General features: G+C 32.9%; 1 protein-coding gene across 5 annotated transcripts; it reads right to left on the bottom strand.

Moving 5' to 3' along the window:
* Nucleotides 1-156: 156 nt before the first annotated feature.
* LOC111050854 (tenascin) lies at nt 157-27,649 on the bottom strand. 5 transcript variants are annotated; one of them, XM_039426686.1, is made up of 8 exons: nt 27,257-27,649; nt 15,967-16,110; nt 14,763-14,897; nt 13,263-13,388; nt 11,539-11,682; nt 8,363-8,506; nt 517-4,733; nt 157-467 (listed from the first exon to the last, which is right to left on the bottom strand). In XM_039426686.1, exons 1-7 carry the CDS (start codon nt 27,510-27,512, stop codon nt 4,660-4,662), a joined length of 1,023 nt encoding a protein of 340 aa, XP_039282620.1. In that variant the 5' UTR covers nt 27,513-27,649; the 3' UTR covers nt 157-467; nt 517-4,659. The 5 variants fall into 5 exon arrangements, with proteins under 5 accessions (XP_039282620.1, XP_039282619.1, XP_039282623.1 ...); XM_039426685.1 differs by having other exon boundaries at nt 15,967-16,113; nt 27,257-27,647; XM_039426689.1 differs by lacking the exon at nt 27,257-27,649 and adding an exon at nt 23,405-23,447 and having other exon boundaries at nt 15,967-16,113.
* Between the last annotated feature and the right edge of the window lie 236 nt (nt 27,650-27,885).

Below are 27,885 nucleotides of genomic sequence, written 5' to 3'. Positions count from 1 at the left end.
GACATTTTGTATGCACTGTATAAACTTTTATCAAGCGAGTCCTCGTGCCAATTAACATGAGCATTCCACTTTTCTGTTGCACCACTAGGATACGCCGATCATCATTCGGTTAGTAGGTGTATCCTACAAATGCACTGCAGAACAAGTTCTGGAGTGTTTTGGAAACAGTGTGAAGGTGATGAATGGCAAAGACGGGGTGCTGATCGTGAAGAGGCCGGACGGTTCATACACATGGAACGCACTTGTGTTATTCGCGGATGAAGTAGAGGCTATCAAAGCAGTGCGTAAATACCTTCAAAACATTGGCCACAGATACATAGAAGTTCACATGATCGCAAAGAATCTCGCTCAGCGTATTCTGAGCTGGTCAATTTGTGAGAAGCAGCAAGCGTACATATCTGGCTCTATCAAGAACTGCCTCCGTTTACACAATCTTCATTTTTCATGTTGAGGACTGGTTGGAGGACCTCCGTTTACACAATCTTCATTTTTCATGTTGAGGACTGATTGATGGACTCTGTGTTCTAGCAACCTGTAAAACAGCTGCCTTGGGCGCCCATTGATCCCTGGCTAGAACATTGGACATTTTGCACTGTATGACTTTTATCAAGCGAGTCCTCGTGCCAATTAACATGAGCATTTCATTCTTCTGTTGCACCGCCATAAATGCTGAGCTCTCCGAGTTCATATAGATGAATGCTTCCCCTGTAGGCATTCCCCTATTACTGTGACAAAATGAATATCCTGTGGAGAATATCCTTTTGGATGAATAACAAAGCCATTGCCGTGATATTTTCAACCCAATTTTTGTGGTTTTAAAATAATAGTTTTCTGAAAAAGATCTGTTTTTTTTGTTCTGGATCTCTACGGAAAGGACCGCGAGGTTTACAAGGGCCGTTTCTAATGATAATCATTTTTGTTTCATCATCTAAAACCAAAGGAAAGCTTGCATAATCTGTAGGATATTCATCAACCACGTTTATTAATAATGCATGATTAATTTTCTCGGCAACATCATTACTGATATTTTGGATGATAGGATGAGTAACATTAGGTTTTTGATTACTCAAGATATCTGTAGCTGTGTTCACGTCCTCAACCTTTTGTAGTGAATTCTCTTTGACCAAACTTTCAACACTAGGTCTATTGTCTTTTCCTCCACTGTCAATTTTGTAACTTTCTTGTTCATTTGGATATTGTTGATCTGTAGAAGTTGATTGTACACTACTACTAGGTGTAAAAAAGTGTTTATTTTTATAAGCTTTGAATCTTTGATTTCTGTTGGGCTTTTATCTTCCTCTTCTGAGCACCACTTAAATGTTCATATTTTTGTTTAAAATTATTCATGATTTTTGTGTTTGTTGTTCAATTAAAATAAGCTAAAGATAATAATACTTTCTTGCATAACAGTTCTTGAATCAGATACTCTCCGCAGTTCTGTTCTTTTTAAAAATGTTTATTTCACATTTCACTATACATCACACATCACAAAACAGAAAGTACTGTATACTGTTAACTGCTGGCCAACTTGATGTAAACAACTCAGACGCTGCGACGATATCGATATATTGTTTCGATATTATCGCTGTATCGATATTGGAGTTCGATATCGATATCGGAAGATTCACTAGCCTATATCAGAACAACCCTAGACCCGCCACTTGTCTTGCAGGCCCAATTCTCGTTAGTTTCCTCTTTATCATTTCCAGTTTCACCCCCACCGTTGCCTCCCAAGCCCCCGACTTCATGAATCCAAAACCACTACCTCACGTACCCATCAATACTAACCATTCATTCATCACACACTGTGCCCAAGTTCCACATGGCCCCTAATCTTAACCCCAATAATCAATAATAATAATCGAGTAATGGATTACTTCAGCAAGTAGGTAGAAGCCTATGCCCTGCCAAATCAGGAGGCGGTTACTATAGCTGATGTATTAGTGAAGGAGTTGTCTAGTTGTTTTGGTATTCCATTGGAGTTACATTCAGACCAAGGGAGAAACTTAGAATCTGCAGTGTTTTCTCGGTTGTGTGAAATATTGGGCATCAACAAGACCAGAAACACACCACTGCATCCCCAATCTGTCTATATTTGTTTCTAGTTTACCTCCGTGTGTTATAATGTTGTAATAAATCTAATCAGTATAAATCACCTCAAGTTTTCTATTAGTGTAGAAACCTGTAACAACATTAATAATATCCTCTGCCATTTTCAAACAAACATTCAACATCAATTTACTAGACTCAGGCCCAGTTGCATCAAAGCCGGTTAAATTTTAACTGTGATTAATTTCACGAGAACCAATCAGTGAAGGCCTTTTTGATAAGACGGCTTCTCTATTGGTTCTCGTGGGTTTATATTTATTTCTCGTTGGTTCTCGTGGCTTTTGTGCAACAGGCACCAAATTTACAAAGTTTGGAATAAAGCATGAAAGGGATTTGTTCAAGATTTTATATTAATACTGTTTATACTGTAAGACTAGAAATGAAAATTATTTGATCTTTGATGAGAATTTCTTGAACTATAATATTCTCTAACAAAATCATAATTTGATGAGATATTTGCGAATTAAAAAATTCATCAAAAATGAATTGCGAAATTCAAAATTCATCATCAATTCGATGAAACTCAACTGAAGACAACTTATTAAAAAAAATGTAATTAATAATAAATGTTGTTGAGCAATTTCAGGCTTCACCTTATACGATGAACAGATTAATTTAAAAAGAATAAAATATTTGATCATTGGAAACTATCAGTGAAATTCATGGTAACTGTTAAGATCAGTTGATGAGAATACATAACAGTATTTTAGCAAAAGAAATTATGAGGGAGAGCCTCGGAAAGTTCACATTTAAGTTTACAAATAAATGTGTAAATACATCGAAAAAATACATACAAAATTGTCTACAGTTATACACTCTGATTTGAAATCTATGAATTGATATTTGTGTACTCTAGCGAGTAAATAATGTACAAATAATGATAAATAATTTCAATCTTTTCTACTACTCTATTCTGTTTGCAATTGGAATCAACAATTTAACTATTAAAACAATTAAATTAAATATTAACAATAAATTTAACTATTATTGAAAATTAATTATTATTTAAACTTCAATAAGTTAAAATAATTAGGCTACTGCAACACATTACTTCATGAGTTGAAAACCTGTCATGCATTTTGTAAATAAACATATAATGCAATTGGAATTATCGTAGATTTGGGTCTACACCTTATTAAACAAATCATAAGGGAATGACTATAGTAATAAAATTTTACTTTTGATTTAAGAGTATGAAACAATTCCATTAAAAAGCTAGAAAAGCACAAATCATTCCTAAAATAATGCTTAGCATAATTACCTATCACCTAATACCCCTAGTGATAATCAGTACTTTTTCATAATGCGCAGAAATTTTATCACTGAATTCTACATGCAAAAAGAATTACAACTTTGAATCGAAAGCATTAATTTGTATGATAGAATAAAAATGTCAACGTTTTTTATCGACTATGTATCATGTGCATTAAATTATAAGTAATAATTAATATGGACTTGATTTGATACAATAAATGTTGAATCTGCTGAATCTCATTTATAATATATAATTTGGTATTGGAATAATCTATACAAATCTATTAATTATCAGGTCACTTTTTGTTTCAACATTCTCTAACAGTATACTGTATTCAATGTAAACTGAATACATTTATACACATTGGAAGTGACAAATCTTGTCACTTGAAGAACAAAAATTCAAAGCTACAGTAATTTTTTTTGTAAAATACTGCTATAGTATAGTGACCAGTTTAAGAGATATAAGAGCTACAAAACAGATTAGAAGCTACAGATACAGATACTATAATGAAAGCATTAAAATAATATCATAGAGAAACAATAGTGTAAGTAGATATCCCATGGTATAGGGCGTTTATGTTGCAACTTCCACTGTTATCTCAAGCCGATTACTGTTGATTATTGTCGATTTTTACTGTTTTAGTTGGGGTGAGAGTGTATGCACGGCACAGTATGAGAGACTAGTAGCGTCACACAGCTTCACGGGAAAGAACTACGTCGACTATCGGCTTGAGATAACAGAGAAAGTTGCGACATAAACGTCATATACAATGGGATATCTACTTACGCTATTGTTTCTCTATGATAATATTCAATGAATGGGAATTATCTAAACTTCAGGTGTATGTCAAATATTTGTGCGTAGACTTGATAAATACATGACATTCTTCATAAAAACACTTCACTCACAAGGGCTACTTTTTAACAAATTAATAAAAAGAGTAAGAAAATCTTGTAATACCCTTTATTTTAGTTGAACTATTTCAAAGTTTTTAAAAAATAAAGGGTACTTCAAGATGTTTATATTGTTTTTATTAATGACATTCTTCCTATGAATAATTTATTACTATACCGTAATTATTGTATGAGTACTTATCACATAATTATTATTATGTGTACAGTTGACCGGTAACAGATTATCGTCAGTAATACTTTCGATTCGAAGTTGTAATTTCACAATAGAAGATTTAAAATAGATAATTTCACAATAGATAATCTCAGAATACATAACCAGTATTCAGCCTTAATCTAGCATTGGCTCGGTTAAAACGACAATCTTGCGATAGTCGAGGATTAGAATAGATATGGAACAACAAAGACGCAGGTGAGCCAAGCCAGAGAAGCGTGGAGTTGGTAGCCATTGCCAGCTGAAAAAAAGAGCAGTATCGATTTGAAATGAGGTGAAATAAAGAAAAAATCTGGGTAAACATGTTGAAATTTAGGATTGTCAAGTAGGTCCGAATTAAAATGGAAATGCTCGATTTGAAAGCAAATTGAAAATGGAAGTGAATACAGATTCTCCAGACAAGCTAAAATGAATCCTCCTAATAAACTTATGTTTCATCAACAATATTCTAGTGAAACTCGATAATATGTGTACCAGGGTCCTAATTTAAAGTTACCAACTCCGATATTGATACGAGGGTGAATCAAATGAAAACCTTAAAAATGTTATATAATATTATTTATTTTTGCAACTAAGTGAAACTCACATTTATCATTTTTTGACATAGTCTCCTTGAAGTGTTATGCAAGTGTTCGACCGCTTTGGAAGCGCATGGATACCACGTTTGAAGAATGTTTTTGGTTGTGCCTGTAGCCACTCGTGCATGGATACCACGTTTGAAGAATGTTTTTGGTTGTGCCTGTAGCCACTCGTGCACCTCGGTTTTCACTTCATCATCTTGGAAACGCTTGCCGTCAATTTCATCTTTAAGCTTTCCGAACACATGAAAGTCATTGGGGGCGAGGTTTGGAGAATAAGTTGGGTGAATGAGGCATTCAAATTTGATAGTCTGGATAGTTTGAACCGAGAGACTGGCTGTATGTGGTCGGGCGTTGTCATGCTGTAACAACACACCTGAAGTGAGAAGTCCTCGCCGTTTACTCCTGATTGCTGACCTGAATTTGATTTTTTGAGAGATTTGAATAAGAATTAATGTTTACTGACATTCCCCTGTCAATTTAATGCTCCAAAATTACTCCATTCACATCGCAGAAGGGAGTCAACAAGAGGTTTCCTGCTGATCGCTGAGTTAATTTTTTTTAATTTTGGCGATGATCTACGGCGCCATTCCTTTTTTTGTTTCTGGTCGATAGCAATGTTTGTTTCTGGACTAACATGAATCAACATACTGTACTGTCATCCTGTGATGAATTTCCATTGGTTTGACACCTTCACTGCTCAAGAAACGAATGACTGATCGCTGATCTAGCACGGTGCATATTGATAATGAGGCGGCCATATTGTAACTGAAGTCACCGCTAGATGTGTGTAGAAAGGTCACTGATGCACCTGGTGGTCATTGTGTGAGCTTCAACGATTATCCCTGCCAACTACCGGATCAATCCTACAACCTCCCGGAACTTTACAACACTTTTAAGGTTTTCGTTTGATTCACCCCCGTATTTGTAAAATATATGACACGTGTAAAATCAGACAATTCTCGTCAGATAAGATATTCCCTTTCCCTGCAATTGACAGTGCGCAATAGTTGTCGGCCATATTGAATTGATGTCCCATAAGATAAATCTGAAAACTGTCAAACTAAGCAATTTTGACTGCATATTTTAAAATCCCACAGGATGTCAAATTATCTTTAGATAAACCTGATAATTAAACTAGTTATTTTTGTATAACTACTATTCGTGTGCTGATTTTCATTTTACGCACTATAATTCCTTCACACACTAGTTCAGGATAGACCATTTTAGGCACACAATTCTGTGCGTAAATTGCAATTTTACGCGAAAATGTAGGGGAAATAATTTTTCTTTTATTATTGAATTATTTCAAATTTTGAATTTATTGAAATTTTCCGAAGAATCAAAAAGTTATCTTTCCAATGACATTCATAGAACGTGAATTGTCTTTTTTTGTTAGGACTACTCTTGTATAGAATAAAAATCCAAGTTCCCTTTTTTTAAATAATTGTTTACTAACAACATGTTTCGGCTATGATGTCATTATAAAGTCATAAATAAATAAATTAATGAAAAATTATTGTTGACAAAACATAAATTCATTTGGATGATTTTTTTGGAGTGATAATGGCATCATAGCCGAAAAATTTTGTGAGTAAACAATTATTTTAAAAATCTGGTGTAGTACACTCACACAACTTTCCTTGCTCATATTTGAAACTACGATCAGACTTCTGTATAATATGTTTATATATAATTGTTTTCAGAGTACTTTTTCCTTTGTGTAAACTGTGAAATTCGATGATTTTTTTAGTCGTCATTTTTTTAAAGTCGTCGAAACAGCTGTTCTACAGATGAAATAACTCGACTTTGTGTTCTTTTTATGAACTGCGCTACCTACCTACCCCATGCACGAGAAGGAGGTTACTAAGTTTATTTCTCAAGGATGGGGTGGACCCCCCATTAGTTTCCCAGAAAGAAGACTTATGCCAGTTGATAGAGCTGATAAATAACTATATAGGGTATGATTTTGAAAAAATCGGTCAAGTTATTTTTGAGAAAATCGTGTAAAACATGGTTTTTTAGTACTTATCCGCAATTTTTCTCAAGAATATTACGGAGCTCCTGCAATTTTCCCAGAAATGAGACTCGTGTCAGTTGATAGGGCTTATAAATAGCTATCCATGGTATAAATTTGAAGAAAATCGTTAGAGCCGTTTTCGAGAAAACCAAGAATAACATGGCTTTTTAGTCATTATCCGCCATTTTTCTCAAGAATATTACGGAGCTCCTGAAATTTTCCCAGAAATGAGACTCATTTCAGTTGATAGGGCTTATAAATAGCTATCCATGGTATAAATTGAAGAAAATCGTTAAAGCCGTTTTCGAGAAAACCGTGAAAAACATGGTTTTTTAGTAATTATCCGCCATTTTTTCCGCCATCTTGAATTCAATTTCATTGAATTTCTTATTGTCAGATCCTCATGGTATAAGGACCTTAAGTTTAAAATTTCAAGTCAATCGGTTAATTAGGAATGGAGTTATCGTGTTCACAGACATACACACATACACACACACACACACACACACACACACAGACCAACACCCAAAAATCATGTTTTTGGACTCAGGGGACCTTGAAACGTATAGAAAACTTGAAATTAGGGTACCTTAATTTTTTTTGAAAAGCAATACTTTCCTTACCTATGGTAATAGGGCAAGGAAAGTAAAAAAGGGTACTTGGATTTATATTTTCATTTCTACTAGTAGTTCTGTGAACAGTAGACCTCACACAGTTTTCTCATCCACATAATCTGATGTCACCTGTTCACCGGCATCTCCAGACATCTGTGCATGCAATGAATAATCTACTTTCAGCTGATTGATTATGAATAATTCTATAGTCTGATTAATCCTATCTTAAAGTAGATGATAATATATATAGTGATATCGAAGTATGGGGGAAATTCCTTTTCCTTCCATTTATTACCATTGAAAAGCAAAATTACAAAAAACCTTGTGTATACATCGACAAATCTCATAGAATTCTATGAACGCGTTTGGCCGTAAATGCGTTACATACATACAGATAGACGAAAGAAAATCCGTGTTAAAACATAGACATCACATCGTTCGGTCAATAAGGGTACTATCTTATTTGTACCAAAAGATTACATTTATCTGAATCCAATATGGCCGTCTGCTACCACGCTTTCTCAATGAGACTTTTCAAAGAGAATGTACTGTGTGTAAATGGATTGACTAATGAATGAAAGCTTGTCGGAGAAATAGTTTTCAGCATATAACAGAATATGGATTACGTAATTGAAATTATGAATTACAGTGTAGTTACCTTCAACACAGTGATCTTCTTCGTTGGCTGATTTGTAGCCAGTGGCACAAGTGCAAGTGTTATTGAAGCAATCTCGGATATTACCTTCTTCAGTGTGACGAGACACCACACAGTCAGAACGCCTACTGCACTCCGCACCCAATTCTGAAACATTCCATCAATTAATTCATTTATCAAATCAAGTACAAATCTATGTATTTATTAAATTAAGTACAGATCTATTCATTCATTACATTGAGTACAATCATGACGGAATAATCTCAAAACGGTTCCCAAAACACAGTCCAAAATACAATGAGCCCGTTTAAACTTAAACAATGATCCAATTTATCAAACTAAGTACAGATCTATTTATTTATTACTTTCAGTACAATCATGACGGAATAATCTCAAAACGGTTCCCAAAACACAGTCCAACATACAATGAGCCCGTTCTGGGAACATGGAATGTGGTAAATTGTCCAATTCACAATTTACCCGGTAAAAAGTTCCGCGTCCCAGGGAGGAATTTTGACAGATTCTGTACCAGAAACCAGTTCCAGTTCCAAGTTCCTGTCCCACAGTCGAAGCCTGGTAAATTGTGACAGTTCAAACTATCAGAGCTCTCATTGGTCGATTGAATTGTAGCCTGCTTGCTTCTCTGCGCATGCGCTGATAGCTTGTTTGTTTACCATAGCATAGCCATAGAATACATAACCGAAAAAATAATGTTTGATAACCATTCGTTAAATGAATTTTTCTGTATGGAAAATTTGAGAGTAATGGAATGAAAGAAATGCACACTTTTCTAGACGGTAAGTTTGTAAAACAGCCTTTCTTCGATCACGCAGCTAGTAAACGACTCATTTTGGTGTAAATCAACTTCATAAGTGCGCGCCAAAAGCTTGAACCAACGATTTTGAAATGGCGTACCATGGGAACATTTTGCACTAGTCACGTGATGGAACAATTTACCACTTTTTCGTTTTACCAGAACGTACACAATATAGATTACCATTGATCTGAAAAACTCGCTCAAAATGTCACTAATATTCTGTCAGCTGTTCTATTGGAAGCAGTGGAGAGTCAAGAAATATGGTTCAAGTTACATTAAGTTAAAGTGTAGGTCGTACATAGTTCATTACAACATTTGATTCACACAATTGAGCTAGCGTAGCGAGTTCCTACTTTCGACAAGACGCTTGAGTCCAAGGTAACTAGAATATACGATAGTGATCACGCGCATTTTAATCCTTTGATGATCAGAGACAGCGTTACGTCATTGGTTATCTAAAAATCTATTCTTCCTATCTTTTCAATGTTAAATTGAGCGAATGTGTAAGTCTTTTTCTCAAAAACTACATAACTTTCAAGTCCAGTCGACATATTCTAGGTACATTGCTCGAGTCGTTGTCCGTTTGTGTGTTTGTATAATCGACGATAACGTTCGTATGCTTTTATCAATCATCTTTAAATTTTCAACACAATCATATTATTTGAACCATTGTAAAGATTAAGTTCGTTGGTCAACGAAATTGACTCCTTGGTTTTTGGATAATCTATATCCATTCTATATATAGAAATCTATATCTATCTATATTGACTCATTCCGTTGCTCTTTTTGAGGATGTGACAGGATAACATAAATAAATGAACATCATTGCAAGCAATTAACAATCCAGCAGTCTGCTGATTTGTAATTTGTAATGATATATTTCTACAATGTTTTTCTTATATCCTGTTATTCCTGAAAAAGGACGGAGGATTGAATCAATATCGTTAGCCAACGAAATCGATCTGTATAATGGTTTAAATAACACGATTTTGTTGAAAATTTCAAGTTGGTTGCTGAAAGCGATCGTTGAACAAACCTACAAGCCGACAATCCCACACACGGACATGACTTGAGGCTCTGTCATTAATAAGAAGTCACCACGCTTGTTGTTTGAGTATGGAGGAAATTCCTTTTCCTCCATATTATCTTTAAATAAAAAGTTTCATAATAACTCAATAATAATTAAATAATCACTAAATTTAAACTTGGACATCGACACGGAATTCAAAAATCTGGTGTGGCGCACTCACACAACTTTCCTTGCCGTTATGAAAATTTATCACCTGACGCTAGTGTTCACGCAAATCTCAAAACTACTATTCAAAGATCTGAGCCAGCTGGTGACAGGATAATAACGCTGGATACACACGAGATCTGCTATCACTTCATCGTGAATGATTTAATAGAATCAACAGTTGCCAAGAGTTTTCAATTGAATAATTTACATTTTTTCAAATTTTGAGATTATTTTCAATTTCAGGTGAAAATGTTACTGGACATTAATTGAAGAGATTTCCATGCTCAATTTTCTCCACTCAAAATTTTTCGTTTGAATTATATCTGAGACCTGATAATTGGAAATCTAAAATCGAACTTTGCATAGATGGGGTGGAGCTCCTGAAATTTCTACAGATATGGGACTTGTTGCAGTTGATAGAGCTTATCGATGGCTATTTTAAGTATAACTTTAATCAAAATCGTTAGAGCCGTTTTCGAGAAAATCGCGAAAAACCCTGTTTTTGTCAACATTTCCACCATTTTAGCCGCCATCTTGAATCACATTTTATCGAAATTGTTCGTGTCGGATCCTTATATTGTAAGGACCTTACGTTCCAAATTTCAAGTCACTCCGTTAATTGTGAGATGAGATATCGTGTACACAGACGCACATACACTCATACACACACACACACATACAGACCAATACCCAAAACCACTTTTTTAGACTCAGGGGACCTTGAAACGTATAGGAATTTAGAAATTGGGGTACCTTAATTTTTTTCGGAAAGCAATACTTTCCTTACCTATGGTAATAGGGCAAGGAAAGTAAAAAGGAACACCGCTGCCAAATCTCCTTAAAATAATAATATGATTGTATGATGGCTCATGTGTTGGCTGTGTTGAAAAATTGCAGTTGATTGATGGAAGGATTCAACAGTTATCGTCAAATATACAAACAACTCAAGCCTCTAGTCATCAGTTGGCTAAGGGCTAAGAGTGTAAGAGACGGCCGACTGCGCCCTAAATTCGCCCTCCTAGGTCAAAAATTAAGGCAGTCAATCTATTCTATTCTAACGATCGCTCCATAATGGTTCAGTTGTAGAAGTCCATTAACAAAAGGAAAATTGATATAAGAACTTACTGAGATCAGGTATGCATTTTCCATTGGCTGCATGATAGGAATGATCGCATTCACAAAAGCCAAGAATACACCGGCTCTTGTCTCCATACTGGGCTGAACATTGGATGTCTTCTTCACACGGTGCTCTGCCGTCGGGACTAGCCACTGCAACATCACATTTCTCATCATTTTTATATTCAAGAGCAATTAAGTATTAATGAAGATCCTATTGAGAATGCATCACACATTGTATTCAACAATGATGAACTATCTGTTTTGCAGTATTAATACTAGTGATATACTAGAGAATACCCTATTAGTGATAGGGTAAAAACCTATTTTTGGTTGGTGATTTTTTGCTTCCAGTTTTCTGATATAACTAAATTTTTCTTGAGTTTTCAGTAATTATCAAGTTGAATTCTAATTAAGTATTTTATACTTCTAAATTCAAAATTTCTAGTTTCCTAGATCTTTGGAGAAGAGCAGTTTTGGGTTGAGCCTGTTAATCTCTCCCAGTCATTGCTATATTATTTGTATTGTATCAATAAATTGAATAAATACTGGAGCAGCAAAGACAGCTTCAAGCTTAACCTTGAAATATTGAAAATGATGCAAGTACTTAAGGCTGTGCAAAGGCTAACAATAAACTTTCTACTGATGATATTTTTCAAAGTTTTTCGACTTGTATATCATCAAGCTATCAAAATGAAAAAGTTCTCTCAGAAAACATTTTTTTCCGATCATTACTTTTTGAGATATGAGCGCCTAAAGCTCAAATTGTTGGGACAGAACATTTCAAATTCGGTAATAGATAAATCCATGAGATTCAGAGAATAAATTCTTCATGGTATTGTTGATCTAGTGAAACAGAAATTTTCTGAAAATATCAATTTTTGATAAAGTTATTCAATTTACTAAAAATGACCAATTTAGTTGAGTTATTTTTGGTAAATTGAATAACTTTATCAAAAATTGATATTTTCAGAAATTTTTTGTTTCACTAGATCAACAATACCATGAAGAATTTATTCTCTGAATCTCATGGATTCATCTATTACCGAATTTGAAATGTTCTGTCCCAACACTTTGAGCTTTAGGCGCTCATATCTCAAAAAGTAATGATCGGAAAAAAATGTTTTCCTGAGAAAACTTTTTCATTTTGATAGCTTGATGATATACAAATCGAAAAACTTTGAAAAATATCACCAGTAAAAAGTTTATTTTTAGCCTTTGCACAGCCTTAAATGAGTAAAAACACTATTTAATTACATGCATTACTTTCAACACTCTCAAGCTTGAAGCTGTCTTCGCTGCTCCACTATATTTTATCTCATCTTATTCATATCAAGTTCATAATGTCTTGTCTCCTTCTTCTTCATGAGCCTGTTCGCTTCTAGACGTAGGCTGACTGACATCGTGTCAATGACAAATATCTTCAGATTTGTAGCACTACTGAATATTTGTTACAAACTTTAAAAATCAGATTGAATAATTGGATTTGAATAAAAGTAGCCCTCAGCTACAACCCATACTTCTACCAAGAAAAAACAACGCCAAAATCGACCAAACCTATAAAAATTGAATCATTATGAATGTTCACAACAATATTTTTACTTAATTATGCAGACTATAATGTTCTATACACAATTAGTATATTCAAATCTATAATAATTGTGAATTGTGTTATATGATATAGATCTAGCTATTACATTGCAAATGGATTATATAGCACTAGAAATATTCACCTGTAAGACAAACATTGGCGTGTTTGCCTGGTAACATTGCATCAGGGCAGGCACACACATTATCTATACATTCCACAAAAGGTATATGATGGCAATCCACATTCCCTACACATGAAGATCCAATCTCTGAAAAATATTGGAGTACAAAGTCAATATTTGGAAACACAAACAAAAGATTGCAGGGTTTCAAAGACCACGAAGAAGTTTGTGTAGAATCATTTTTTTTGGAAATCTGTATAAAAATTTTAAGCTGAATAATTTCCATCAAGACAGAAATCGATTTCTGCTCATTCTAAACAATTGGGTGGGTCAAAGATCAGAATCAATCAAATCAATTTATTTTCCATTTCTTACAATATATGCAGAGCATGAAATTACCATATTCACTGAAATAATTACCATATAACTAAAAAATCACAATCATACCCTGAAAACATTACATTCAATCACTATTCATTCACTATCACACTTCATTGATTCTCACAGTTTACAATTCTTGAGTCAAACGAGTGATGATTATCACTGACACATTGATAAACAATCAATTCAATAGAACAAAATTGTCCGAATTACTGAAAAGTAAAGAGTGATAATCTTTTGAACTGTATAGTCAATGAAATGCTGAGATTCAGAACTCACATTGGAGAATATTCTCGTACTTTAAATAATCAGATACGCAGAAACAATGTCACTTTTGCAACAGTTTTCAATTAGAAATCATTTATAATTTGAAGAAAGATAAAGTAGCCTAGGGCCTTTTTATTAGAACAAATTCTGAACAAAGGTTCAGACAATCGATATTTAGCATTTGAATACCACAAACTCGATTATTCCGACTCTATATTCCATAAGTACTGGACAAATTAGTATATTATCTGAATTAAATTGATATCCCACTCATGAGTACTCAATAATTATGATTAATTGCATTTCTTCAAGTAAAGTAATCACAAGATCCTCGTACTATAAGAAAAATCACTAAAATATACTACTATTGGTTATATGCAACACCAATAGCTTGATTATAAAAATGGTATATTTCAATGAAGTTAGCAATAACTTCAATAATTTCAATATTTTTGTTTTTAATTAGTTTTTGAATATCCAAATTTATAATTTAGTCATTAGTTTTGAAGTGGAAATTGGACTTTTTGAAGTGAAAAGTGAAATCTTAACCTCATTCTTTTTTGAAACTTTTATTTGTAAAAATTTGGGAGAAGACATTTTCGGGCTATGCCTGTTGTCTTCTCCCAATCTTATTATATATCATAATTATGATTTGTGATTGTCAATGAAATAAATAATACATAAATAAATAATAAAAAACGAGTAAATACTAAATGGAGGAATAAGTTCATAATGTTTTAGTTAATCTTAAAAGTCCAGACAAACTATTCCAGTGCGAGGAGATGAAGCAGTATTCATTTTACTAATTGAGTCGAGTAAATAAGTAACAGACAAATTTCCTAAGTTGAATGAAATACAACAGTATCCACTTACTTGGGTTTGGAACGCATTTTCCCTCCTTCTCACTGTAATTGACTGAGCAGACGCACTTGAATGCCATGCAGACGGAGCCCACTTCATACTTTTGGCACTGTACATCTTCTTGACAGTCTTCACCAAGGTTGACTCCTACAAAAAAAAACCGTTGCATTCGATAAACTATTCAATTTTTAAATTAAAATACATTGATATTGTCAATAAAAATATTTGGAGGAATACTTCAACATCTCCTGATCTGATATTTTCAATGTACCGTTCGCTGACTCTGATAGTAATATGCGGGTATCAAACTTTAAAGTATCAATAAACATAAGTGAGAAGATTTAATGCATCAAAGACGATTTTGTTAAATTGAAAGAACAAGATGAAGGAGGATTAAGTTCTCCAATCTAGTGAAGAGGCAAAAAATACTTTTATTTGTCATTTGCGATTTGCCTTAAACACTGTTACTGAGGTACAATCTACATAAAAGTGGATTTGAGAAGATTAGTAGTATACAGGTGGCAGAAGAAAATATTTTCTATAATAGCAGAACAATCATTCAAATATTCATATTTATTTATTTGTAATAAATAAATTAAATGTTTATTTCCCCCCCAAAAAAACTAAAACTACCTACTACATAAATTACAGAAAATATTAGATAGTTTACAATTACAAACAATGGTTGGTTTCAGAAATTTCTTATAATGTGTCTTCTACATGTTTAGTGTTTTCTGTGTGGAAATTGACCTAGTCCACTATGGCGTACCATATTATAGAGTAGGTTTTGTTTGTTTGTGTGCACACATTCAAGACTAATATAATCAATAACATATATTTTTATCCCTCGACATTGAAGACACATTGGTAACTATAAAAACACTTTTCTATAAGCCAATTTATCAATCCTGCTTTAAATTTGTGGATTGACTGGGATGTTTTCAAACTCAATGGTAGAGCATTGAACACTTTCTACTAATCTAGTTTGGATTAAACTCGTAGAAGTGAATGTTTCTTTCAACTTTACTGGTAAGTAAAATATCGTTAAGGATGTCAATGACTTTGAAGAAACGATGGTGGGAATCAAACAGTTTTTATAACAATCTTATAACAGACTTATAATAACAATCTATAATAACAATCTTATTGTTATTAATTATTATTAACATGATGACAAATTAAATTATTATTATCTTTCAGATGGAATGCAACTTACCCTTCAGACATTTGTCGGTTTGTACGTTTGAAATAGTATGATTAGCATCACAGGAGCACATTCCATCAGCACACAGTGAGAATTCAACAGAACTGCAGTCACTCGCTTTCTCGCACTTCAAACCCAAAACTTTGTTGGATACACCTACTGTGAAAAAGATTCACAAATAATTTTTATGAATTTATTTATTACATTACGGTACATAATATGATGGCGCTACATCCTGACGTCCAAATTCACTCAGATTACTAAGATTATAAAGGAGAAGTGACTCAGAACAAGCTAAATGAATCCTTAAAACTAAATTATTTCATGGTTCTAGAATAAATTATGGAATAATATGCTATGGGAGTGCATACAATGTTCATATTAAACCTGTGATTACTGGTCAGAAACATATATTAAAAATAATTTGTAATAAACCTAAACAATATAGTTCAATGATGCTCTTCAGAGAACTATCAATATTATCAGTGAGACATTCTTTTCTATTCAAAGCATTGCTGGATTTAGCTGAAAATAATTTCGATATTCAACAGATGAGAGAAAGAATAAACCTCAGTAATTCACAGGACATTAACCTCCCAAAACCAAGATTAGAACATTCCAGACGACACTTCAAATACATAGCTATAAAAATATTCAATTCACTTCCAGTAACAACAAGGAAAATAACGTCACGTCAGTTATTTAGAAAAGAAATCAAGAAATTCATTTTACAACTAGACAACCCGAATGATTTTTTTACTAAATTAATATAGGTCTAAATTTAGTATAATTTACACATTACACGACATGAACACTGCAACAATCAAAGATCATTGAACTCACAAATCCCGTCCGGTATGCGTAAACAGTAAGACAGTATCAAATTTCAATCACTGTCTCTTTCTTCAAAACGCATTCATTTATGATCTAATAACATCAGCACTTTGAAAAAAAAACGAAACGTTAACTATGAATAAAATTGAACTAAATATGAAAAAAAAACAGCAACCACTCCGTACATAGTTTTAAGTTTTGTGTAAGTGTATGTGTGTATGTGTGTGTGTGTGTGTGTGTGTGTGTGTGTGTGTGTTTGTGCGCATGTGTGAATGTGTGTGCGTATGAATGTGTGCGCATATTTATGTGAATGTGTGTGCGTATGAATGTGTGCAAGAATGATTATAAATATTGACATATTGATTATTTCAATATAATACAATATTCAATTATTATGTTCTTCATGATATAATATTTAAATTTGTATATAAATATTTTATGATATATATTCAAAAGTCCCCACACAGGGTAGCCTATAGGGAACACATATTAGAAATTAGGAAACAATATTGTATTTGATTTTTGGAATGCATTTGATTGTTTAATTATTTATTTTTGAATAAAGAATTTGAATTTGTTTTTTCTGGCTCTAAATTTTGTAAAATTACTCGAAAATTTTCCAATTAATGGTGATTTGAGTGTGATATTTTTGTTTTTCTATTCTGTTTTCAACCGTCAAAATTTAAAATCTTAGTTTTCGTTGTTTTTGAGTGAAAATGGACTAAATTTTAGTAAAGTGAAATCATAACCCTATTTTGGACTTTTAAAGTGTTATCTAAATTTGGGAAAGAAATAGTACAAGTAGTATCCTTAGTTTTTCTCTCCCAATCAGTGTTTCTCTGTAAAAAATATGAATAAATAAATAAAAATAAAATAAAAATTCTGAGAAAGATGAATACTAACTGAGATAAAATGAGAAGGTAGGTACAGTCTGTTCTAGTTCAAGATAAATATTGTTTCTCTGAAAGGTATGTGAACAGAATTTGTTAGAGAGTACAAAGCTATTCAATACAGTAGTGAACTGATAGTCAATTTTCTTATCTTTCTCTTTTGCATGAAAAAACCATTCATTCTCTCCTGATTCTACAAGTTTAAATGTGACAATGTCGAAAGACTGTTTAATTGGTTTTTCTTGTAGTTTATAACAGTTTCTTTCTAATTAAAAATAATTGTTAGGCTATGATTCACTGATTAGTTTATCCATTGAAGATTGAACAATCATACTATCTCTTTTTAGAGATGTATACCTCAATATGGAATTATTTCATTTATTTACACAAGCACAATATAAAAACTTGTAAACTTGCACAAATTATACTCATATCTTTATCAATACTTTCTACTCATTAAAAATTCGGGTCAAATTACGAGTAAGTATAGTATAGGTGTAAACTAGAGATAAAGAATATATGACTTGAATGCTTCATATTTTTTGTTCGTTTCTGATATCTGCAGAAACTAATGAACCAGAGTGAGCCAAAACAATCTTATTATAATGTGGGATTTTTTCATATTAACAATGAGTATTTACCAACATTTCTCATTAGATACAGTCAATTCATATCTGTAGGCTATCTAATATTATTATTAAGATTAAATAATGTTCACATGGTGTCTTTTCTATTGCAAGTGAATTTCTTTATAGCTTTATATGAAGAAGAGTAATGAAATCCATCGATCAAATGATTAAAGACAAAATATGTCATGGTAAAGCAAATGATAGATAATGAATCAAACAATCACTACATGTTTCAACTACAGGTACGGTACAGTGTTATAGCCAATTTCAAAGGCATTGCAATATTTTCAACTCAATAAGTCGCAGTAGTTTGAAAGCAATAAATACAAGGTCACCTCATAAAATTCTGTGTTCTTTGTAATTGAAACTATTCTGAAAAAGTTTAGCATACTCTACAAAAGCATAAGTGTGATACTTTCATTGTCTATGGGAATATTTCCAATGATTAACAATAGGCATAATTAAAAGAAATATCCAATAGGAAGATGTAACAAAAGGGGATTTGAATCACGTTAATTATACATGCTATTCATGTTGTCGAATGCTACATTAAAGGCCATATATCAATTTATGCACCTGTATAATTTCTTAGTTTGAAAATAGAGGGTAAATTTTATTTATGAAATGCATATTCATAAATGTTTTTTAGTAAATAATTGAATATTGACAATTTATTGAGAATGAATAATAATAGAACTTATATAGCTTGAATAAAATTTATTTATTTATATTTTTTACAAAGAAGCACTGTTTGGGAGAGAAAAACTAAGGATACTCCTTGTACTATTTCTCTCCCAAATTTAGATAACATTTTAAAAGTCCAAAATAGGTTTATGATTTCACTTTACTAAAATTTAGTCCATTTTCACTTAAAAACAACGAAAACTAAGATTTTTAAATTTTGACGGTTGAAAACAAAATAAAAAACAAAAATATCACACTCAAATCACCATTAATTGGAAAATTTTGGAAATTAAAAATCAAAGTACCTTTTTCAACATTTATTTATATTTTTCACAACATGTTTCAACTCAAAAGACATTTTCAATTATGGCTTTAATGTTGAATTCAACTCGATAATGGGTTTAATATTGGAGTAGATTAAAAATGACTTTAGAATTGGAACATGATTTGTAAAATAAAAATACCAATATTTTAAATTCAATTTAATACCATTTAATTTTAAACAAAGGGTACTTGGATTTTCAATTTTTATATGAATATAAAAGTAGCCCTAGACAAGAAATTGAACTCAAATAGCTTATTCACTTGATTCCTGGAGGCTTGCCATGATTAACTAAATCCAAGTTTATTACTTAGACTTAGACTAATCTACACAAAAACCTGAAATTATATCCTCATTGAATTTCATCTACTTGAAGGCTTGAACACATTTTGTTATAATCAGCAGGTAGATAGAATTCGTTCCAAAGATCGCATTTTTGCAACAAAAGCAGAATTTTTCATGTATAAACGAGTTTTCATAGAGTTCATGCAAGAGATGCTCATCCATTCGAAATTTCAGTACAGTTTGCTCAATGTTCCTTAAATGAGAAATTTAAATTTTAAATTTTTTTACTAGATTGAATATAAGTGTGTCAGTTGAAAGAGCTATAGCTTTCAAATCTACCAATTGAGTTGGTACTTTTATGCTGTTCTAGTAATTTAATTCGAGTTTTTATCACCGGTTCAGAATAAAGTTCATTACAATAAAATCTGTATTAAAGAAGAAATGCAAATAGTTTGTATTTTTTCCAATATCATAATATTCATAGGCCTATTTCATGACAGCATCAAACAAGAAGTCAGATTTCATTACGTTATGCAATGAACTGTTATGTTTTATGATTCATTTTCCTTATAGTTTCGCACTAGATAGATTACAAAGTTATCAGTGAGTAAAGTCACTTTTTCTTGATTAGTATAAAAACTCTGAATTGAATTTAACCTTATACATTTTTTTATATAAAATGCAATACCTACAAAAAGTGACTTCAAAACTGAAAAGAGCCAGAATTGATAAATAATGTATTGCGCTGAGAATGAGTTTGGATTTGGTGAAATTAGGCTTTAATGATAAGATTGTATTTTTTATACATTAAATGAACAGTAATATTTCATTCATTAAATTGAATAAATTTCACGTTTTTTGCGTAGATAATAATTATTTTCGTCTCAAAACAGTTAATATTAATATTAGAGAGAAACTTGAAGGAACATCTTTGATTTATCATTAAAATGATGATTTCAGGACATTTCGAATGATTATTAAAGGTAATAAACCGTTTATAATAATTTTATTCTAATATTGGAGTGGACGTACGGACGATTGACGGAGTGGACGTGGTTTCATTTCACCAAACTTCTGGGGGGGGGGGGGCAAAAACCAGGAGGTATGAGGGGTTATGAAATACCACCAAAGGATAGAGGGTTTTCTCCATGAATATTACATTCCAAGACGTTATTATATGCTTCATTTTCCCTAGTTTTATACAAATGTGGTTGAAGTATCAATACAAACATATACATTATTAGTAGTTAGTAATACCCTATATTATTTATTACTCCGTAGCCATACTTTCAAGGCGATTTTGCTACATTATTAATACTGTAGAAGGAATAATAATACTGCTGTTTTAAAAAAAAGTATTAAATCAGTATGAGATTCTAAGGATTCGTGTAGATAGACCCACATTTTCGTTATTCATCTGATCCTTGGGGGGCCTAGGCCCCCCTGGTACGTAGTCAAGTGGTTTAGACGCCGAGTGTAAACCAGAGAAGCCGGGTTCGAATCTCGGTGAGGCCAGATATTTTTCTCGGGTCACTCCTGTGTTTCGAATGGATAGGTCTAAATAAAAATCGATGATTCACGTCAGAAGCCCTAAAATTGATCAGGTGCAACCTGAAAATTCTGACACCAGACCTGAGCCAGCCAGGTCACTCGGCATCTACTTAATGATTCTCGGCCACCATTGGTGTTCCAGATCAGGTGTCCCTATTTATATCGGATTCTCACTTAACAGTATAAGTAAACATGTCATATATTATACGATACATATTCTATGATTTTGTGTTTTTTTAATCGTTGAATGAATAAATAAGTACGAGTCAGTGAAAATATAATTCCCATGAGATCTATAGGGACTGTTCCTTCTCAACCCGGTTGAGCGACTACGTGTCAGGTAAATCACAGTGCAAATATTATTCAGTCGTTATATTAGTCGTTAGCTCATGTCAGAGACCCTGCCACTAATCAGGTACGATCTGAAAAATCTGTCACCAGACCTGGATCTGAGCCAGACAGGTCACCCAATATTATCATCAACTTATATAGGTGTATTCAAATAAATTACAGACAAAATAATGTGTCCGGTGTTAAGGAACATTTGAACAGTTGAATTGTCAAGCCGGAACAATCCTAGGAAAGTCGAGAATGATTTATAAACAGTGTTCTGTGGTGAGGTTAGGATCTCGGCAGTCTACTTCACGACTCCAAGACTAAAATTTCTATTTAATTTAATTATAATTTTTTGAACCAAAGAAATGCGAAAAAGAAGAAAATACACACAAGAAAAAAGTTTGTGCCATTACTAGCCTACCTACTTTTGCAGTTTGAGGGACTAGGTACCACAACTAATCTTGCGGCCTCACCACTGTTGATCTCTTATCAATCAATTCAAGTACTTATTTAATGTAATTTCATTATTATTAGTGTTGTTTTTAATGTGACAAAACACTTTATAAGTAAATAGGCTAACAACTTTTTTGTAGGCTAGTTTAGACAACATGGTAGAGTGTCTAAACTACAACAAAGTAGTAGTTTGAAATAATTTAAAAAAACAAGAGCAACATATTTTTTAGTTCTAAAAACTGTTAATGTTTAACTTAAATTATCAAGTCTAATACGAACCATTATTTGATGAGCCATCATCCATTCCTACTATAATTGGCGTAAAAATAAGAATCCACACAGTTGATGACAACACTTGTTTAATCATGATTAAATTCTACAAATAGAAATAGACTAAACTAGAATTACTTTTCTGTCTTATCACTGATGAAAAATATTTGGGAATGCAGATTTATGGTGTGATAACTATAATAAGCGTTGCAATCGGCAACACAATCGAACACTTTGTGTCTCAGTGGTGACCTCATGTAATAGATAAGAGCTCAACTCATGTAGAAGTGACCGTAGTCAAGTGGATTAAATGCTGGCTTTTTATAATTCAATAATAATAATTCGAATCCCGCCCCAAGCAATATATTTTTCTAGGAAAACTCCCGTGTTTTGGATGGACACGTTAATTTGTGGTCTCAATTGTCTACTAAAAATGGACACGTTAACGTTCGGTCCCAACTGTCTAATAAAAATGGACACGTTAACGTTCGGTCCCAACTGTTTACTAAAAGCAGTCGTTAGCTCATGTCAGAGACCCTGCCACTAATCAGGTACGACATGAAAAATCTGTCACCAGACCTGGATCTGAGTCAGACAGGTCACCCAATATTATCATCAACTTATATTGGTGTATTCAAATAAATTACAGACAAAATAATGTGTCCGGTGTTAAGGAACATTTGAATTGTCAAGCCGGAACAATCCTAGGAAAGTCGAGAATGATTTATAAACAGTGTTCTGTGGTGAGGTTAGGATCTCGGCAGTCTACTTCACGACTCCAAGACTAAAATTTCTATTTAATTTAATTATAATTTTTTGAACCAAAGAAATGCGAAAAAGAAGAAAATACACACAAGAAAAAAGTTTGTGCCATTACTAGCCTACCTACTTTTGCAGTTTGAGGGACTAGGGACCACAACTAATCTTGCGGCCTCACCACTGTTGATCTCTTATCAATCAATTCAAGTACATATTTAATGTAATTTCATTATTAATAGTGTTGTTTTTAATGTGACAAAACACTTTATAAGTAAATAGGCTAACAACTTTGTTGTAGGCTAGTTTAGACAACATGGTCGAGTGTTTAAACTACAACAAAGTTGTAGTTTGAAATAATTTGAAAAAACAAGAGCAACATATTTTTTAGTTCTAAAAACTGTTAATGTTTAACTTGAATAATCTAGTCTAATACGAACCATTATTTGATGAGGCATCATCCATTCCTACTATAATTGGCGTAAAAATGACAGTGCTCCAGGACTTGATGGAATCAATAATAGAACATTGAAGTCGATAAAAAATGTAATTGTAAAACCATTAATTCACATATTTAATTTAAGTCTGTCAAAAGGAATTTTTCCAAAAGCTATGAAAGAGACATGTGTTAGACCATTACATAAAGAGGCGACAAAACAAATGCCACCAATTACAGGCCTATTTCACTTATAAGCAATATTTCTAAGATTTTGGAAAAACTGGTAAAGAAACGTCTTGTGAATTACATGGAAAAAAAACAACTTACTATCTAGGAGTCAATTTGGTTTTCGTGAGGGAGGAGTACAGAAGATGCGGATTAGAATTGTCAAATTTTGTCACAGATAAGCTAGAAAATAACAAAAATGTGCAGCAGTGTTCCTGGACCTGGCAAAAGCTTTTGACACTGTTAATCACACTTTGCTGCTGAAGAAATTAGAAGCCATGGGAATTAGAGGAGTTCCTCTAGCATGGTTCAGATCATACCTCTGTGACCGGCGTCAAAAAGTCAAAGTTGAAGAACTCTCAGTTCAGAGGAAACGATGAAGTTTGGGATTCCCCAAGGAACAGTTCTTGGGCCAATTCTGTATTTGGCATATGCAAATGAGCTATGCTCATTAAGATAAAAGAGTAATAGCTTTTGCTGATGATACGTGTATACTATTTGAAGGAAACACCTGGGAGGAAGTTTTTAATCTGGCACAGGAAGAATTGATCAAAGTCGATAAATGGTTAAGAGAAATTTGCTTACAGTAAATGCAACAAAAACGAAATTTTTAGCCTTTTCTCTGACAGAACGGACGAGACCACCGGATTCTTCAATAATCCTGCATCACTGTGGAAGCACCACAACCTGTGTGATTGCCCTTCAATTCAACAAGTCAATGAAATAAAATATTTAGGAACAATAGTGGACAACAAATTCAAATGGGACAAGCACATTAATCTATCAATTACCCGGATCAGGAAGCTTCTCTACAAATTCTATCAACTCCGTAAAATCCTCAACTATGAGACATTAAAAACTGTTTATTTTTCTTTAGTGCAATCAATTTTAAGATACGTCATAATTATCTGGGGAGCTACGAATTTTACACATGTTGAACCTCTCTATAAACTTCAAAAACGAATACTAAAAATAATAGGCTTCAAGGAGAATCAATTCCCCACGAACATTCTTTTCAAAGACAGTAAAGTACTGAGTGTAAGACAACTCTACATCCAGGCTATCATCACGCGAATGAGGAGAAACAACGAACACATAAGACTGGCAGATCATACCATCAAACAAGGCAGAGAAACACGTATTCAATAGTACCAAGGATGAACACTACATTTGGACAAAGAACTACACATATTTGGGACCAAAAATTCATAATTCAATACCAAGTTACATTAGGGAAGAATTCAATAGACACAGGTTCAAGAAAAGTTTATTTTCCTGGTTGGTTGATATTGGAGTGGAAAATTGTGAAATTTAGTTAGACTGTAAATATTGAAACTATTTATTCTTCATTCCACTCTTTACTGTTTTTCATTTTTCTAAAATTAACCTTTCTTATTATTATCCTTAATAGATAATAATAATAATTAATTACTAATTCCATAATTTTGTTTGTTTGTATTTATAATTAATTATTTGTTAATTTTATTATAAAAAACTTTAATCCCATATCAGTGAATGAAGTTTGTAAATAGTAATTATTACACGCAACAAGCAACTAATAACTTATACCCCAACACATATAATTTATAGTGGGGTGTATATTTATTCATTGAATTATCTTTGCCTATTAAGAAATCATTCAGTGCATAAAACTTCATTGTTTTAAATTGTTAGGCCTATAGTATTCTAATTTGTAATGTAATTGTTTTTAATGAATAAATTTTATTTGATTTGATTTGAATATATAAATAGTACCTAGCTTAAAGGCTATACTACTCATTATAAATGGCAAATTCACCATGAGTTCAAGTTCTGCGAATAAGAAGGCGGATTGAATCAGTTGCTCTGCAGCATCCCTGCCAATTTCTAATAACCATCTACTCAAATGTTGCTTGTAGGTGTTAATTCTGTAATTTTCAGACTGTTTAAATGATTGGGAACGTTTCTATACAATAAATTATGACAGATGTATTTACTATTATTTTTAAAGCAGTTATGTAGGAGTCGGGGATGAGCATTACCAAAAAGTTAATTAGATGTCTTGTATTAGGAGTATGAACTAAATTATTGAAAATGAAGTGTTTGTTGTAGTACCTATATATGTAATTCATTAAAACTCGTATGTAAAGCTAAATAATTGAGATTAGATATTTTGTCAATTATTACATTTCTACATTGTAAAAAAATTTCCTGGCAAAGTTAGGAAGCTAGAAAAGGATGGAGCTATAATATTACCGTATTCTTTGTCGAGTGATTATCAAGGATAGCAACCAGTGGCGTATACAGGGGGGGGGTTTAGGGGATGTATCCCCCCCCCCGAAATAGATCAGCCACAAAAACTAACATCTAATACCATATTTTCGTTAAATTGTACAATGTAGATCAAGAAATATACATATAAGGGATGAGAGAATAGCACTGCAATAGCAAAGTTATTAATAATGAGCTATTTTCTTAGACAGTCACGAGTGGTCTAGTGCGTAGGGACTAGATAGCAGGGGATAGAGAAACTACAGGAAGCTCTTCAAAGTTAGATCACTTTTTAAAATGTATTATTAAAAATAAATTCAATATAGCTTATATTGCTCTAATTGATTTATAGTTTATTCAGTTCCATTCATATCCTTAAACAAAGCTTCAGAAGTTTCTATAGAGATTTTTTATTTGAGAAAAAAGTTTTATCTCCCCCTCCAAAGCAATGTTAGTTTGAAAATCAAAAATAAATCGAAATAATAAGTGGCCTACTGATCACCAAAAAAACTTGAATGGAATGTTTGTTTTCAAGTGGAAATTGTGTAAAATCGCACTAAATTGAAAGTAGGCTATATTTTCAAACTTTTCCGGGGGAGGACCCCGGACCCCCTTTGGTGGGGGGTTTTCCATACCCTAACACCCCCGGTGCCCCCTAAAATTTTGAGTGCTCTCTACTCGAATGTTATATGATCCCCCCCGAATTTTTTTCTAGCTACGCCATTGATAGCAACATATCAATGTTATTCAAATAATGCCAATACAACATGAACCTCACTTCATTTGTGTGAATTATTGCAAAACATGAATTGATAAGAATCTAAACATAATGTACGGTACTTTAAATTACCTTGACATGGCCTGCTATAATCGATTATATTTCTTAGCTGAGCCTATGAAGCATGTTTCAACAAAGCAGTGAAACCCCAAAGAGAAAAGTAAGGACTGATAAAGGCTGAAATTGAAAGAGCAGTAATACTACAACACTGAATTTGAACGATCGTGCTATATATTATTGACCGTCCAGAGTAGGAGAGAGGGCCGGCTGCACTCTAACTTCGCCCTCCATGGCAAATTTAGAAGTTAGAGGTTTAAAAGTTAAATAATGTAGTCTATCTATCTAATATTTGCTTGAATAATAAGCTGTGAACTATCTATATAATAACATACCGTATTGTAATAATATTACTTTTTAAACATTTATTGTATCAAATTGAATTTCTTGAAAATTCACTTCATTTCAATGTAATGAGAACGCAGAATAGATGCGATGATTCATTGATATTGATGATGCAAATATATGTTGATTTCAGTTAAGAAACTGATAATATTTCACCTAGAAATATTACATGCAATGAGGAAAATGTAGCCTACTCGCCTGTCGAACTGATGGCATTATATGCCAATCCATAGAGCTCTTTGGCGCTCCTAGTTATCCTTTTGATGTTATCAGATAAAGAAAACATACGTGAAGTGGAGTTCGACTGATCTACTGTTGTGATCTCTCCGGGGGCGGCAACAGCTGTCATAGCGATTTCCAGGCTTGAAACGGGGGCGGTAGTGAGGAAAATGGTTGCCAAAAGGCAGCAAACCATATGAGGCGCCATCAAGGAAAACTTGCACGAAAAAACCATGGCTCACTCCACTCTCACAATAAAACTAATACTGAACTGTGTAGGAGGAAGCAAGCATGGCTTTCTACTGCTGTAGCTACTCTCTATCTCAAAAAGATAAGATAACGAAATATAGAGACAATGAGACCCTTTAATACCAAACTGCTGCATGGATGCAAGTCTCAATCTGTTACTATTAATTAGCACTACATTCTAATCAAAATCCAATTTTTCATCACTTTTAATGCGCATGATTTTGTTTCACTTGATAAGAACTTTTCATTCACCAGCAAATGAATTCGACGCTATCAATGATACTCTGAACAGACATAATATATTATATACTGTACTAACAAAAAGACCACTGTTTACAGATAAAAAAATCAATATTGAA

This window comes from Nilaparvata lugens, chromosome 4 (assembly GCF_014356525.2).
Source record: "Nilaparvata lugens isolate BPH chromosome 4, ASM1435652v1, whole genome shotgun sequence".
NCBI classification, from domain to species: domain Eukaryota; kingdom Metazoa; phylum Arthropoda; class Insecta; order Hemiptera; family Delphacidae; genus Nilaparvata; species Nilaparvata lugens.
The sequence above is the reverse complement of the archived record's forward strand: the minus strand, read 5'-3'. Positions and strand labels throughout refer to the sequence as shown.